The sequence below is a fragment of the Podarcis erhardii genome (assembly GCF_964252035.2).
Source record: "Podarcis erhardii genome assembly, chromosome: 6".
NCBI lineage: Eukaryota > Metazoa > Chordata > Lepidosauria > Squamata > Lacertidae > Podarcis > Podarcis erhardii.
Window position 1 is genome coordinate 48258003 of NC_138510.1, and position 16559 is coordinate 48274561.

The window sequence follows — 16559 nt, forward strand, 5'->3', positions numbered from 1 at the left end:
TGACAAGCTGGATGCTTGCACAGATTGAACGATGAGAAGAGTGCAGCTTTTAATTCCACCACTTGTCCATAATGTTTTACCAGGCCATAATCTACACTGGTCTGTGTATTTATATACGTCTACAATCTCACTGGGTGAGGGGAGGATTTTGTATTGCATTCAGCCTTCATTTGTGTAAATAGCTGTTTTAAAAAAATAATCGTGTTTAACATCTGCTTTGTGACTGTGAAGTTATGACTGGTAGGATTTCAGGTCTGGCTTTCATACTTGAGAGTTAATTTGCTGAACCCAGTTTGGAAGCAATACTACTGTGTTCAGTCCAAACGTACTTTTCTTTTCCGAAGCTTACAGAACTGGCACTCCGTGAAGTCATCAAGAAGCTTTCCCAACCCCCAAAGCAATTTGCACTGTTTTGTGAATGTGTTCTGTTTTAAACATTTTAAAACTGCCAGCTGCCCAAAGGGAAATCACAATGCTCACAGCTGAGCTGGAGTTTTGACAGACAAATAAGCCAGTGAATCTGGCAGATTGCAAAGGTGTGAGGGATAGGCTCACAGCTGTTCTTCATATGTTCTTCATTTACCCCTTCTCAAAATGGAAGCCATGTATATTTTGCAAAACGTATGTTTATGTGGGTGTGTGAAATAAATAGAAATGTGTTTGGATAATAATACATACTAGCTTCAAAGTATGCAGTTACAAGTGTGACTGGTTGCATTGAGATGATCCTCTGTGGGCTTGACTACTTTCCTCCCCTCACAGATGTGTTGTTTAGTGGTTTAGTCGTGTCCGACTCTTCGTGACCCCATGGACCAGAGCACGCCAGGCACTCCTATCTTCCATTGCCTCCCGCAGTTTGGTCAGACTCATGTTGGTAGCTTCGAGAACGCTGTCCAACCATCTTGTCCTCTGTCGTCCCCTTCTTTTTGTGCCCTCAATCTTTCCCAACATCAGGGTCTTTTCCAGAGAGTCTTCCCTTCTCATGAGGTGGCCAAAGTATTGGAGCCTCAGCTTCACGATCTGTCCTTCCAGTGAGCACTCAGGGCTGATTTCCTTAAGAATGGATACGTTTGATCTTGTAGTCCATGGGACTCTCAAGAGTCTCCTCCAGCACCACAGTTCAAAAGCATCAATTCTTCGGCGATCAGCCTTCTTTATGGTCCAGCTCTCACTTCCATACATCACTACGTGGAAAACCATGGCTTTTACTATACGGACCTTTGTTGGCAAGGTGATGTCTCTCCATCGCCTTTCTCCCAAGGAGCAGGCGTCTTTTAATTTCGTGACTGCTGTCACCATCTGCAGTGATCATGGAGCCCAAGAAAGTAAAATCTCTCACTGCCTCCATTTCTTCCCCTTCTATTTGCCAGGAGGTGATGGGCCCAGTGGCCACGATCTTCGTTTTTTTGATGTTGAGCTTCAGACCATATTTTGCGCTCTCCTCTTTCACCCTCATTAAAAGGTTCTTTAATTCCTCCTCACTTTCTGCCATCAAGGTTGTGTCATCTGCATATCTGAGGTAGTTTAATCAAGCCATATTTTGCCACTTACATGCAACGATAGAGTTTGAGTGAGCCATCCAAATTAGAATTGTAAACTAGTTTGATCCTGGTTTATTAAGGCTTGCTGAAACCATAGATTTTAGGCTGGATGTAATAGCAATCCATGGTTTGATTAGAACAGGGAGTAATGCAGAAGCTGTTCTCAAAAGGGGAAAAAGAAAGTGGGGAAGAAGAGAGCCCTCAAGCATATGGTTTGTTCCTAATCCTCCAAACCATGGTTTGAATGCAGACAGTGTCATGGAATTTCACTGTTGGAATATCTGAATTTTACTGTTTGGTCCCTTGGTGGTATTAGGGTTTATTCAAATGTTTATGTTCACCTTGAACAATAAAACAGCCACTCTGACTAGCTAAAGTATGAACTCTGCTGCTTTGAATCAACTCTCAGTCAACAGATCAAACAGTACTTATGGTCTTGGTATGGGGGAAGTGACAAACAGGTGCCAGCAAAGAGAGATTAAGAATATGGATTCTTCGGTTTCAAGCAACCCAACTACTGGTATGGCTTTGCATAAATGGGCACAGGAATAAAGAAATAGTTTGTGTCGAAAGCAGCATCCTTTTCAGTAGACATTTTCTTGAAAGGGCCTTCTCTCTTGTGAGAGCAAGAAGAGAAATACCTCTTTGAGGAGGGTTCCTGCCAGCTGTGTAATCTGTGAGTACTTCCAGTGGTGCCATTAGGGCTGGGTTTGAGGGTCCAAGTCAGGGCCAGGAAAGATAAGAGGTGGATGATGGGAGGTGGGCAAATCTGGAGCTCAACAGCAGGCACTTCCCTGGGCTGCTTCATATGTAGAAAGGTGATGCTCTAGATACAGTGTTTTGAGCCATGTAAAGGCTTTGAAGGTCCAAACCAGCACTTTGAATTGCAGCTAGAAACAACTTGGCAGATAGACATTACAAGTGCTTCTTTTACTATTTTTACTTCAAGTATATACTCTGATGTTTCTACAACAAAATGGTGCTAGTTCCCATGCAAATGCATTTAACTTTAAGGCAGGAGAAGCAAACTCCATTTACTCCTGTAATCACTATGGCACTATAAGTAAGTTTCAAATGTGAAACTGACCATGCTCAGAATTTCTTTCTTCTAATCAGGGTGACAAACTGTTGTTATGCTGTAGCGCAGGGGCTGTTGAACTTCCTACCCTCAGGGCCCACTTGTGGGCCTGATTTTCAACCTTCTCGGGTCACAAATTTATGTAAACTTCTATTGAAGCACCGTTTGGGGTACTTAACAATAAATGCCTGAAAAGATAATGGGCTTAAAAACAACAACACTACAACAACCCACCAACTAAGGAATGCTATGTTATTTTTGGGGTGTAATTTCCAAAAACAGGCTTCTGGTGATTGACAAGAGAAGTGAAGATTCGCCCGCGCTCACACTCTCTTGCAAGCACAGCCATTTTCTGCCGTGCTTTCTCATATCTCATTCTATTGCAACCGCTCTTCGCGGAGGCAGCGCAGTTTTTAATACTTTTCTACAAGTTCTTCAAAAGCACAAGAGTTGCCGACAGAAGAGGTTGCGGCCGCCCCAAAGCATTTCGGTACTTGCAGTCCCCCCTTCTTCTTTTTTTTAAGCCCCCACTTAGCGAGCACTTCTCCTTTCCGAGCCGACAGCGCCACCTCCTGGAACTTGTAGTTCTTCAGGGCAGGAGGCGCGCCTTAGAGATGAGGCTGCTGCGCGGAAGGAGGCCTACAAACCCCGGGATGCACTGCGCGCCTTACGGCTAGAGGCGAGGCTGGCCCTCTTCGACTGCCGGAATCCGGCTCTTGCTGCTGCCGGCTAGGCAGGTCTCCGCGCCAAGAATGAAGTGAAGGGAAGCAAGAAGGGGGAAGTGGGGCTCGGCCGGCCGGTCTAGACAGCGTCTCCCGCCAGGTGCGTAGTGGCTCTCGAAGACTCCCCCAAACCCCCGCCGCGCGCCCCCGTTTCTTCTTTCCAGCCGCGCCTGGTCTTGCTCTGCCGTAACCGAAACTCTGCCTGAGCCGGCAACTCTCGCCTCGGAGCGATCGATGATTTAACATAGTGGATCGATAAAGTGCGCGGCTGGAAGACTCCCGCGAGCGCCAAGCGCTGCGCTCCGAGGTCGCCTTGGGATCGAAGCCCGGAAGACACGCTTAATTGTGGCTCCTTCCCGTGGGACGTTTCAGGTTATATAGGGCTTAAGGGAAAAGATCCTAAAGCGCAAAGTCGCCTTCCCTTTGGGGGAAATGCGACCAAGAGAAGGGAGCGCAATCCGGGGAATTGATCTCAAGCTGCCACATTGTGTTAGTGTGATTTAGGGATTTGTTTTGCTTGGCTTGTTCTCTCTCTCTCCCCCCCCCCCCCCCACTTTTAATCTCTTGCTATTTTGCAGCCGCCCTTCCTCCGCCCCCTCCGAAAAGAAACGGGGGTGTACGCATACTAGTAAATATATGATTTTAAAGCAATCTGCTCTTGGCTTTTGACAGCTAATGCGACTTTATTCATTTGCATTAGCCGCCATCGGAACAGAGGTTGGGGACCTGTGGCCTTCCCGGTGCCGTTGCACGACAGCTCCCGTAATCTCTGATTATGCTGGATCCAACAGCACGCATTGACCATCTCTGGATTTTGCCTGTCTTTACAGATATGTGCATACACTCTAGTCTCTCATATTGTCTCCGATTCGTCTAAAGTTAGTCATAACTACACCTTGTTAGTACAGGGCCATCATGCCTAGTAGTCGTCAGTGGCCTTCTGGTTCATTAATTTTCCTAGGCTCCTTTTGGAATCCGTTCAAGTTAGTGGCTGATACTGCATTCTCTAGTTTAACTATGGACTGTGTGTAGTTCTTCATTTTGTTTCACTATTCAGCTCCATTGCATGTGCCTGGGTTATACTACTATTAAAAGAGGAATAAAATATTATTTCTCCAGACTCTTGTGTAATGTTATAATTTTGCTGTGTCCCTCCCCTTCTACTCAAAAGCTCTAAATGTTACAACCTTCCTTCATATGGAAGTTGCTCCACTCCCTTGTCATTTTGATTGTCCTTTTCTGAACCCTTTCCAGGTCTGCAGTATTTTTACGGTGCAGCAACCACAACTTGAATGTATAGCCTAAGATAAATTAATACTCTGCTCCCTAAATTCCAAGAATGTAAAAAGCTGCTGAATGGATGCCAGATCGTTTATTATTTTGAAAAAGCTTATTAGCAACTAATTTATGGGCCTGTAGATCTTGATACTAGTCTGTGCTAGTGTGGACATTTCAGCGCTCCTTCATTCCCCCTCTGTTTGTTCCAGTTTTTTTTGTTTGAATTGGTGTTCCTTCCCTTGTTGCCAGCTTCTTATAAGGAAGTTGTGTGTAGGGGAGTACATGAATACCCCGGGAGGTAGGCACATGACAGTATTACTTGTGTGTAAATCATTGCATGCATGAAGAAGCTGTGGCCTATTGTCGTTTCACAGCACAGCTAGCAAATAGGAGTTGTAGGACAGTTTCATGCTTCAGACTGAACACAGAAATCAATGAACATTTGCAGTGATATGCAGTGGTAATCCTGACACCTGCATTATGCAGTTTGCCATTGCTGTGTATTAACTAAAGCATCCTTGCTATAGACTGAAGAAATAAAGGCAGTAAATTTTCGCCGAGAAGCACAAGGGAAGTGCTGTGCTCCCAAAGCTCTTGGGGATAAGGCAGGCTCAGTATGAACACAATGAATATATTTTCTGGGAGCTGGATGTTTACACATAAATTGAACGGTAGATTGGCATATGTATTTTACAATCTGCTCCATCCTTACTTACATGTCTTCAACATGTGGTTGTCATTTCTTGCTGCTTGTATATGGTTGAAAATATTTGAGTCAAAATATTTACCACAGCCATTTTATTTCATCTTGGCAGTGAACACAAGGAAAGCTACTTTCCCTTTCTTGCTAATTCCACCTGGTGAACAAGTGTAAGAAAATGCATTCAAAGAAGATGGGAGGGAATGGTTTGAGGGCAGGGTGGAAGCAGCAGTTTGAAGAGCAGACCCCGGCTGCTTTGCCATGCACTCCCTCCTGGGTTCTTGGGCAAGAGAGTCTGATTCAATCCAATAAGACACAAATCCCTAGCCTCAAGGGCAGTAAAAACCAGTGCTTATTTTCAGGGGGTACTCCAGGGCACACAATACCAGCACCTCTCTCTGGGTTAGAAAGTGTGGCACTTACTGTAAGAACTTCACGGTGAGTACTGGCAACTATTTTTCTAGGGGGAAAAGCACTGGTAAAAACCATAAATGATTGTGAGGAATTGTGATATTGAGATATATAAGTAAATACTGTAGGTTTGGTCATGGGTGTCCCAGCACTCCAGCATGGTTGAAAACAGATCCTTGAAGGAAATTCAAGAACTGAGACTTGGATTGGGTGTCATTGACCTGTGAGCACACGGCTTCTTGTCCTTGGAACTTTGCACAGAGAGATTGCCAGTAGGAGAGAGCTTTAGAATCTACCAAGTAAACACATGATATTTTTAAAAAGTGGGTAGGCCTGTGGAATCACTCATAATGCTTTTTTATATTTTTTTAAGGACTAGCCCTGTGATGTGTTGGTCATCAGTGTGGCATGCAGTGGTACCTGCATAGCTTCTGAAGTCACACACACACACCTCCCTTGGTGAGGGTGGTTACCTTTTTCTCCGTCGAAAAGTACACAGAGCTAAAGGAGGAAGTTGGAAGAGTGCCACTCTTCCCCACTTCTTTCAGTTCTATATGCTTTTCAAGATTCAGACTAATTCTGCTGGTTCCAGCTTTCACCCAGATTCCTTGGAAAAGCTAAGTTTGTATGTGTGTGCTTTCTCTCTCTCTTTCTGTCTGGGGTGACGTTGGGATGAGAGAGAAGTGCCCAGAGAGGGAATAATGGGGCACCAGCACCCTCAAAGATCTACGTTTGCCTGTGGACCTTAAAAGCTTGATGGGCCCTAAATGATTACAAGAGTATTGTCTTTACCATGAGGGTTTATTGCCTGGAAAGGTGTGCATTTGCGGCATTTTGGTGGCAGTGACAGCACTGAAGCAAAAGACTCCTGCTATCAGGATTGAAACAGGCAAAAGATGGGCTTTGCTTGACCTGAGAGTGTCCCTTTAATGCTTTATAACTCTGCTAATCTTTAGGTCTTATCTTATCTTTGCACCTCTCCCTCCTATCAAGGCCTTTCAGATGCTGTTGCCCAGAGGGCTTTAGCAGAGAGAGGCATTATAGGCCTTGTCCACAAAAGCATGTGCTGCTTGTTGAATCGGTGCCACCAAGGCTTCATCCTTCCTTGTTTTCCAGCTGCCAGTGCATACTGTCTTAGCTTGCAATATTACAGTCACACTTCCTGTTCTTCTGGCAGAGGAGCAAAGCCAAAGTCTGACACCTTGCTTGCCGGAGAGGTGGAGGCAGAACCTGTCAGCATTGTGAGTGCAACCATCTGAAACCCACCTCTGCGTTGTCTTGTCCCCACTGTGATGGATAAGGACCCTCGATTGCAGTTGCGTGTCTTTGACCTCAATTGCTGGTGAGTTTTTCCATTGCTTTATTTTTTTGTGTTTGTTTAAGGCAGGTGAGGGTTGGCTCTGATCTGCATGACTATTGGCGAAGGTTCAGTCATGTTTTCTGATCAAGAAGTTGCTGAGTCTTCTGGGTTACAGCAAATGCATTCTTCACCTGTTTGTTTCCCTGTTTGCAGAGAGGAAATGATGAAGCTCCCGTGTCTGGGGCTGTTTTTATGTAAATAAAACAGGGTATTGTAAATCTCTCTGTTCCTGCCCTTTTCCAACCCAATGATTAAGTGATTTGGCTGAACATGCATCTATGCTTAAATGGAGAGAGAGGGGAATCTTTTTCATGCTGAGGACAAACTTTGGGGGTGGGGCAGAGACTCAAGTGGGCAGGCCAGAGAAAAAAACAGATGGAACAACGCATGTGACCCTTAATTTTGTACAGTGTCCTACATTCTAGCCACACAAAAGTCAAAGGTTTTACACCGGCATGCGCGTGCTTGTTCTCTCTCTCTCTCTCTCTCTCTCTCTCTTTTCTTCACTCAGGTAAAAAAGAGACATTATCACTGTTCAGTGACACATTTCAGCCAGGCATATGTCCTTCCAATTCCAACACAGGCTCATGTATAAAGTATAATTAGATGGTCAAATTATCAGGTGATGGAGTCTATCGTGCCATGTTTCAGGATGGGGGAGGGAGGCCATCTGTTTTATTTCTCTCCCATGTAAAACAAGTAAAACAAACAAAGCAGCTGCTAGCAAGTCATGGAGGAAAACTCCTTTCAGCTAATTCCTTTTTGCACTGGCGAATGTATAGTCCCTTCTATTACCCCAGGAATCTTCCACCCCATTATGACCTCATTTGGGGGCATGCAACAGCCAGGCCTGACTCTGTCTGTGTCTGACCAGTTTTTCTTATAGTGCTGCTTGTACATAAATGCATTCAATGTTTCTTTGCATTTAATGTGCAGATCTTTTCCTTAATGTGCAACAACAGCTGCTGTGGGAGGGCTGCTTGCCTCGGTCATGAGAGGGGATTTAACTGTTTCCTTCCCTACTGTAGTCCTGATTAAAATTGCTCCTCCAGGTGTGCTTTTTGCATTGGGAGGAGGGCTTCCTTTGGCTCTCAGTGTGATACTGCCTTCTTTACCAGGTGTAAGTAATGAAGGGCTAAGATTGAAATGAGCAGTGAGCCTAGTTGGAACCTAATGTTTCACTCAGTTTCCTTCCCTTTCTCTCCCTTCCAGGGCCATTCGCTACCTGAGCAAAGTACGGCAGCAGCGCATTGAATTGATTGGCAATGTCCTCAACCAGGAGGGATATGACTTGGCGCTCTTGCAGGAGGTGAGTACTTAAATCTGTTATAGTGCATCTAGTATTGGCATAGGTTGTGGGCAGAGCATGGCAAGATCTTGAAGTGCTGTATAAGCATGATTAATCGGGGAAGGGGGATACTAGGGGAGGGGTTACCCCCCCCCAATGCCTAGCTTCAACTTAGCCCTCTGATTCAATTCCCACTTCTGTTCTTTGGTTTGCAGTCACTGTGACTACAACCTCTCTGCTTTTCCAGGTGTGGAGCGAGAGAGATTATTGGGAGCTGAAAAAGAAGCTGTGTGCCCGCTACCCTTCTTCCCACTATTTTAAAAGGTAAAAAGGAGCTTGAATAGTCCATGCCAATGGCTGAGCTCAATTAGTATAGGCTTGACTTCATAGATGTGCAATTTATATGATTTTTAGAGAGGACCCTCTCAGACACTGGTAGGAAATCATTTCCACTCTGAGAGCTCAGACAGGTTAGCATAAAAGGCCTTGGAATAAGTTGGGTCTTTAGCTGATCAAAATAATATTTTCTTGGAAACAGGTGCCTTGTTGCTTGTGCAGCAGCCTCACCCCTTGTGACAGATAATTGTTCTTTAATTGCCCTTGTTCCCTTAGCAGTCCTTGTCTTCCAGATGTGGCATGCTGACTGAATAGCCCACAGGTCTATTTTTAAGGCTGTGTTTGTGAAACAGAGCCCATGGTTGCGCACTGGATCACTACATGGGCAGCATGGTGCAGGACGCATGGGTTGGATGCATGTTGGCATATACCTGGTGTGAAACCAACCTGCAGACCAACCTGTGAAACCAACCTTCATCTGTAGGGGACACAGCTTGGAACACAGGGAATCTCAATAACATTTTGTGACATTAATTAATCTGAGTTTTACAGACTCACCTTGTACAGGCCACTTGATTATAGATGGTTACCAAACCTTATGGTTCACTTCTTTGGCAGACACGGCATTAAACTCTTCTTAAATGTACATTTTGGTGGGAACCTGTGACTTGACTTGCGGGCTGTTACAGAAGCTAATAATTGGTGAGGCAGCATCCCTTTTCAGTCTTGACTCTGTCACGGTGTCAGAAGACTTCGCTTTGTCCCTAGAACCAGGAATAATTTCAAGGAGTCCCAAATGCCAGCCCTTTTCTGTAAACTCTAGCTATTGATTTCAAATGGAGGATGGGAACAGCAAGGATTGGCAATGTCCCCCCCCCCAGCTGATGCCTGTGGTGCCTGTGTCTTTCACAGTGGAGTGATTGGCAGTGGGCTCTGCATCTTCTCCAGATATCAAATCCTGGACACCTTCCTGTACCAATACTCTGTGAATGGCTACCCCTACATGGTGAGTGGGCGATGCCTTGCTTGGGGGTGGGGAACGGGCCAAAGAGCACCTTTCTTCTAGGGCTCTTTTCACTGTGACCAGCATTGCCTACGTTTCTTCTACAGTCTTCCACTTTCTTCTCTCTACAGTTCCAGCACGGAGACTGGTTTGGTGGCAAATCGGTGGGGCTTGTGGTCTTGAAGATACAGGAGATTGTTTTCAACATCTATGTGACTCATGTGAGCAGTTTTATTTATTTTGTTGTATTCTTTTTATTTGTGTGTTACAAACTTATTCAACTCCTGGAGCAAGATTACAGAAATCATCTGTGTGTGTGTGTGTCTAAATGTGAGTAGGATTTACATGAGGAACACAGGATAGCACTTCAGATTTGCTTAGATTGCTGAATGAATCCTTTGATTACAATCATACCTTGGTTTTCGAACAGCTTAGTTCTCGAAAGTTTTGGCTCCCAAACACCACAAAACCTGAAGTGACTGTTCTGGTTTGGGAACTATTTTTGGAAGCCGAACATCTGACGGGGCTTCTGTGGCTTCCGATTGGCTGCAGGAGCTTCCTGCAGCCAGTCAGAAGGCGCGCTTTGGTTGTCGAATGTTTTGGAAGTCAAATGGACTTCCGGAATGGATTCCATTTGACTTCCAAGGTGGGACTCAACTGACTTGGACTTCACAAGTGATACTCATTGTTTTTACAGCCTATTTGTCCATGAACAGCCAAGGCTTTTTATTTTCTTGGGTGGCACCTTCTTAAAAATGAACAAGACACACAACCTTTTAAAGAAGGATTTTTGTGTGTTCTCTCAAATGTATGCATCATTAGAAAGCTGCTGTTCATTCTTATCCCAAGGTACAATAAATGCAAGCCACATTGCATAGATGAATAGAAGCTGCCTGTTAAAGGATTAAGTGGTTAAAGGATTATGTATCAATTCTGTCATTTGTATTGATGTAAACCTCTAGAACGTATTTTGTATAGCTAAGCATTTAGCTTTATCCTCAACATATTGTATTTTTTTTTATTGCTATGCCTAGTAGGTAATGCAAATAAAATTTCTGTGTAATGCCAGGCAAGCAGTGAGTGCAGTCCCAAAGATCAATAAACTAACTTCTGCTTGTGGGACTATGTCTAAATTATCTTAGCATTGAGGAGGAATAGAAAGCCGGCACAATGAAACGGGTGAGAGAAACTCCCACAGGAGGCAGCCTTAATGAGCAGTATGATGTCACAAGCTTGGTACTAATGCAGGAGCGTCAGTGTTGCCTAGTCTGCTGAAGCCCAAAAGCTTCATGTGGAAATATTTTTGAGGTCTACTTACACTTGGCCATGCTGGGAGTTGTAGTGTAATGACATCTCAAGATCATTCCTTTGGTGAAGCCTGGGTTACACGATCGGAGGATATTATTCTGGGGCACCTTTTGGGATATAACAAACCCTGCCTACAGAAACAAGGGACTAGTTCATCCATTCACACAACCAGCATTTCGGACGCAACTGTGGTTGGTATTAATGCGAATAAGCTTTGGAATCACAAGCTCCCGTTGTCTTCTCTGGCATAGTCACAAAGAGGAGATAGAAGCTTTCACTTCTATTTTCAGCTAACTGTGGCTCCTTGTTATTGAGTTACTTGGGCAAACACTGGTAGCAAGGATGGAGAACTTGTATCCCTCCCATTGCTGGTGAACTCCACTAGCCCTAGCCAGAATAGACAATAGTCAGGGGCGGTGAGAGCTATAGCCCACCAACATTTGGTGGGGGCCACAGGCTCCCCATCCCTGGTCCAAGGACTCAAGTCAACTTCAATCTGTAGTCTAGTTTCTCTATAACATTGTTAAGATTAACCACAGTTCCAACGTTTGGGCTTAGCAATAATGCATGGTTAGTTGAAAGTGGAAGCAGGAGCTTGTGATCTTGCTGGAGCAGAAGAAGAGTGCACACACAAGCCCAAGATTTATACCAGTAATGCGAAACAGTAGTTTAGCATTGTATCTGTACCAGATGGTACTCTTTGCTTTGTGGGTCTCTGAAACTGTGAAATCCCACTGTCTGTTATAGAATCCTTATCTTGTTGCTTTTGATCTCTGCCACAGGCTCCCCGATCAGCTTAAAGTGGGGCAGCAAGGCGAGTACATTTGCTTTGCGATTTCACATAGATTACTATGCAAGTGTGAATTTCATGTGTGTCTTGTTCTCTTCCTCCCAAGCTCCATGCGGAGTACTGTCGGGAGAAGGATGCTTACCTGCCCCACCGAGTAGTTCAGGCCTGGGAACTTGCCCAGTTTATACAGTAAGTCATGGGGAGACTCCAAAAATCTTTATAATGAGGTTTGTGTGTGCACGCTTTGTCCCTCTCTCTGTTAGCTGGTTTCCCTCCTTGGCAGTAATTCAGAGCTCTGGCTTAGAACATACTCAGTCCATCTAATGCTATCGCTCCGGCGACAGAATGAATGGGTGGATAGGGGGAGAGGATGCAGCCATGGTTTTGGGTGTGTAGTAGAATTCAAGTCTAACATGGCTTAGATCTCATGACAAAAAACATCCTTGCATCATTGAGGGCTGCTTGTTTCCTCTCAGTCTGTGGCATCTTCTCATCTTCCCAGACATACTTCGAAAGGAGCTGATGTGGTGCTGCTTGGTGGGGATCTGAACATGCACCCAGAAGACGTGGGCATCAGGCTGTTGCGAGGTTGGGCAGGGCTTCGGGACTCCTTCATTGCCGCAGAGAAGGTTGAGGTGAGTCTCCGTGTACCGCCCTATGAAATGGTCCAGAAAGGGGAGGTGTTTCTCCCTCCTTTGGTCACTCAGTAAAAGGAAAAGAAAGTTGCCCTTGGGGCCTGGAAACTAGAACCTTACCTTTATTTGGGTAAGAATGTCAAGAGATAGGTTATACCAACCAGATTAAAGGTGCCTCTTCCATCCACATGGCTCTCTCTCTCTTTTGCCTTCCTGAAAGCTCCGAGCTCTGCAGGCTGCACTGTCAGCCAGACTCAGTTGGCAGCTTCTTCCACAACACAGCTTGCTGCAGATGCTCTAGTATCTTTTATTAGAAGGGTGGGTAACTTCAGGCCCAGTGATCAAAAGTGACCCTCCCTCCAGGCCTCCCTATCTGGCTCCAGGCCACACCCCTCACTGCCTGTGCTGCCATACTTAAGAGTGTGGCTGGAATGTGTCCTTCAACTCTGATAATGCACGTTGCTTGCCTGGACAGTGATTATGTGAGAGTGTGTGTAGAAATAAGCCTACAGTACGCAAATGTGCATTAGGTATTCCATCTGCTTTTGTCCCTGGCCCCGCCCACTACTGGCATATGGCCCTTGAAATGTTGCCCAGGAGGGATTGAAGCTCTCAGGCTAAGAAAGTTCCCCCACCTCTGGTTTTTTTAGAACTGGGAATTCAGACTCTGGTCTTGCTCCTAGGGTGGTGAGGATGGCTCTACACTCTTGCCCACCAACTGCTTCACAAGCAAGAAAGAACTGCGGTGCTATCCCCAGGGGATTCGTATTGACTACATTCTGTATAAGGTATGTGCAAGTTCAACACGTAGAAAGCAGACTGCGACAGTACAGAGTTCAGAAAGCAGTTAAGCAATAAAGGCTGTCAAATATGGTTTGGCACTAGCCCCATGACAGGTCTGTCTCCTGTCAGTATCTTCAGTCTGGAATGTCTTCTTTGTCCAATAGTCTCCAAAACTATGTGCTCACAGACTGGTATGGCCTCGGGCAACCTCTTGGCACCGGGTTGAACTCACTTGCTTGATTTCCTGCTGTTGTTGTCTTTGGGCATGTTCTGTGTAACAGCTGGGACTGGCTTTTCAAGACATGAGGATAACACTTAAAGCTTTAGAGCCAAAATGAGCAAAGCACTAAGCACACTTCTGCAAGAACTTGCTGCATTTGGGGAGTTAGATTAGCTTGCACTGCTTGATCACTTCCTGAACTCTGTAAACATGTGGGTACTACTTGAACCACAGCTGTTGCTCCTTCCTATTCTGACACAGGGGCGTGGAAAGTTGCCCAAGATACCCAGCCTTTCCTGTAAGAGGGGAACTACAGTTGTAACTAATTCCTCGGTTTGAGGTGGACGTTTGTGAGAACCGTGGCCCTATGTTGATTTTGGGGAGAATTCAGAAGAGGGTAGCAAATATGGTTAAAAGGTCACATCATTGAGAAAAGGTGAAAAGAACTGAGCACATCTATTACCCATGAGAAAATCAGATTGACGTTGAGCCTGAAAATAATCTTCAGTCTGTATTAAAATCTTACCCCAAAGCTGATGGCAAGAATGCATGCGCCTGTTGCCAAACACTGTAGATGTAGGGCAATGGATTTTAAATGGCAAAAGTTTAGATTTAAGATGAATTTGCTGAAAGAACAAGCCATGGGAGCAAGTTGCCCAGGGACATTGCTGAATAGCTTTCCTTGGAGTTGCATGGTCAAATAAGCACATGATAGAACAGACATAGGAATTCTTTAGCTGATCCTTGAGGACACTTCCAAATTACTTTTGCCATTCAAAGAGGACTCTAATAAGATAGTTCCCCACCCTCTTCACCTGTAGTCCACAGCCTAGAATTTCTGGGAGCCTTACTTATTTAAGACACACATAATAAGCACCTTGCTCTCCTGCTTAACTTCCCTTCTTGTAGGGTTTGTCTCACTATGAAGTAAAATGCAACCGCCATGAGACAACTACTGGAACAGCTCCCAACAAGGACATACCTTATTCTGACCATGAAGCTGTCATAGCCACACTATCTGTGAACAAGAGAGAGTTAGGCAAAAGCCTAAACCACCCTAGAGTTGGTGAGTACCCCAGTTTCATTGCTTTGGCACAGGAGGGAGCAAGTACTCATGCCTTTGGGAAGAGGGGAGGGATGGCAAAGCCTGCCTGCTCCATCCCCAGTGGTGCTCCTTCAAGGCCTGCTCTCGCCCATTAACCTCCCTGGAGAGAAGAGTGTGGCCGTTGCGCTAGGGCCCTGGCTTCTCTGCAGGCCTGCACTACCATAGTCAAGAAGCCAGTATCTCTGCATAAAGTAGCAGTCTTGGCCTGCCTCTCCAGACCAGCGAGTGGGCTTGGACACAAATGTGTTAGGGCTTTTACTGCCTCAACACGCACTGTGGTTGAGTCCTGCTGCCGTCTGTCTTCCTAGAACCGGTGCTGGTGGACGTCTTGAACGAAGCCCGTATGGAGGTGCGGGTAGGGCTGCACGCGGCCGAGCGGCAGCAGTACTCCTGCGGCCGCATGGCCGTCCTGGCCGTGCTGCTGCTGCTCATGCAGGCGACCATGGGCCTGAGCTCCATGTTTGGCGATGCCCTCCTGCAGCCCTTCCCCAAGTTCTCCTTCTCGCTGCTCAGCCTGCTGGGGGTGTTGGTGTTGCTCATCTCAGCTGTGCTCTACCTCTTCCACACCATCGAGGTCAAGGTGCTCCAGGGGACAGAGGAGCAGATGCGGGTGGGGCTGCAGACACTCCAGGACAAGCTGAGCTCTCGGTGAGGCCTGTCGCTTGCCGGAACTCCAACAGGGACCAAGAGACTGTGCTGAAAGCTTTTCCGGGAGCCGTAAGTTCCTCTGTGCCGCCAGGTTCTAAGGGTTAGTCGTTTTTTAAGCATGTGGCAGCGATTGCCGTAGAAGTTTTATTATTATTATTTTTAGCTTAATTCTAGGGCAATAAAACTTTCTACGAATAGTTCTGACCTTCTGCTGAAGGGATTCTAGCACAAGTACGATTCGTGCAGAAGGGAATTTTGAAACGAAAGCAGTTCAACTGCATGCGGTTCAGCTTGTGGCTGTTTAGAAACCAGCATTTATCAAACCAAACCACGCTGTTCCGACCGAGTCGGGTGGCTGAATTAGTACTGTAAAAGCCTGGTGTTAAGCAGACGAGTTAAAATGTGTATAGCATTTCTAGTTTATACAAAGTTCCTTTTTGAATTGAAAACAGAATAAATCAGTCTTCAAATACAACAGAGCAGAAAGTAGCATTTACTGGTGAAATTCTTTTTCTTGAAACCCTTTTTATTAATTGCTTGCTTAGCACTTGAATGTACCAAAATCCTTTCACTGACATCATACTTCCTGCAGCTCTTGTGAAGTAGATCACTGTTGTTTGCATTTCTTTGGGGGGGGGGGGAGTGATGCTAAAGGGCTTCCTGCAGACCAGCCAGAAAGCTTAAGGCTGGTGTGGCTGCTTCCTAATAAGTCAAACCATTGAACCATGCAGGCCTCCAGGTATCAGGCAGGGGGCATTTCCCAGCTGTCTTACCTAAGATCCTGGGAATCTGCAGATGCCAGTCTCAGCCTGCGACCTGCATGCAAAAGACATGCCACTAGCACTTCTGGCTCTCAGCTAAGGAGCTAGCCTTCAGCACAGTTCTTAGTAGCGTATTATGTAATTGTGAGTCTTTTTAAAAATCTCTTAAATACTCTTCTTCTGTTGGAAAAGCCCTCCTTTGACACCAGCGGCAACCTGTAGAGCTGAGATTAGCAGTCTTCAGGCTGAATTTCACCCTTTTAGCAGCTTAAAACATCTTGGGAGAGATGGAGACCTATATACAAATGAGACCAGGAATCCTACCTTTGGTATGTAGATATATTTTTCTTACCATGGATGACCCCCATCCTACCACCCCATGCCCCTCTTCACTGTGCCAAGCTGACAAAAAGTACTTATCATCTAGCAGGCAGAAAATGGTTTGGTGTGTTACTGAAGACGTAGTTGTCAACCACGGTTACATTGAGAACATTGTGAGAGGCTGCATGCAAATAGCCCAGATAGCAGACAGGTCTGTGAAAGCATGTAGGTAATCATGTCCAGCCTAGAACAGCATCTTTTTGATGCATGT

The 16559-nt window shown here is 45.5% G+C and overlaps 1 protein-coding gene across 4 annotated transcripts; it reads left to right on the top strand.

Annotated features, from left to right (window-relative positions):
• Window positions 1-3247: 3247 nt before the first annotated feature.
• SMPD2 (sphingomyelin phosphodiesterase 2) lies at window positions 3248-15681 on the top strand. Of its 4 annotated transcripts, none has more exons than XM_081866640.1 (11): window positions 3248-3441; window positions 6847-7072; window positions 8303-8399; window positions 8626-8702; window positions 9627-9720; window positions 9849-9938; window positions 11922-12004; window positions 12318-12450; window positions 13134-13238; window positions 14363-14519; window positions 14867-15681. In XM_081866640.1, the coding sequence occupies exons 2-11, from the start codon at window positions 7023-7025 to the stop codon at window positions 15208-15210; spliced, it is 1230 nt and encodes a 409-aa protein (XP_081722766.1). In that variant the 5' UTR covers window positions 3248-3441; window positions 6847-7022; the 3' UTR covers window positions 15211-15681. The 4 variants fall into 4 exon arrangements, with proteins under 4 accessions (XP_081722766.1, XP_081722765.1, XP_081722767.1 ...); XM_081866639.1 differs by having other exon boundaries at window positions 3249-3441; window positions 6908-7072; XM_081866641.1 differs by lacking the exon at window positions 3248-3441 and adding an exon at window positions 3545-3713 and having other exon boundaries at window positions 6908-7072.
• Window positions 15682-16559: the final 878 nt, after the last annotated feature.

Excerpts from the sequence above, each read along its gene's own strand:
- SMPD2 (XM_081866640.1), top strand. The coding sequence starts at position 7,023 with ATGGATAAGGACCCTCGATTGCAGTTGCGTGTCTTTGACCTCAATTGC. Across the intron at positions 13,239-14,362 it reads TTGACTACATTCTGTATAAG|GGTTTGTCTCACTATGAAGT; the intron begins GTATGTGCAAGT and ends CCCTTCTTGTAG. Across the intron at positions 14,520-14,866 it reads CCTAAACCACCCTAGAGTTG|AACCGGTGCTGGTGGACGTC; the intron begins GTGAGTACCCCA and ends CTGTCTTCCTAG.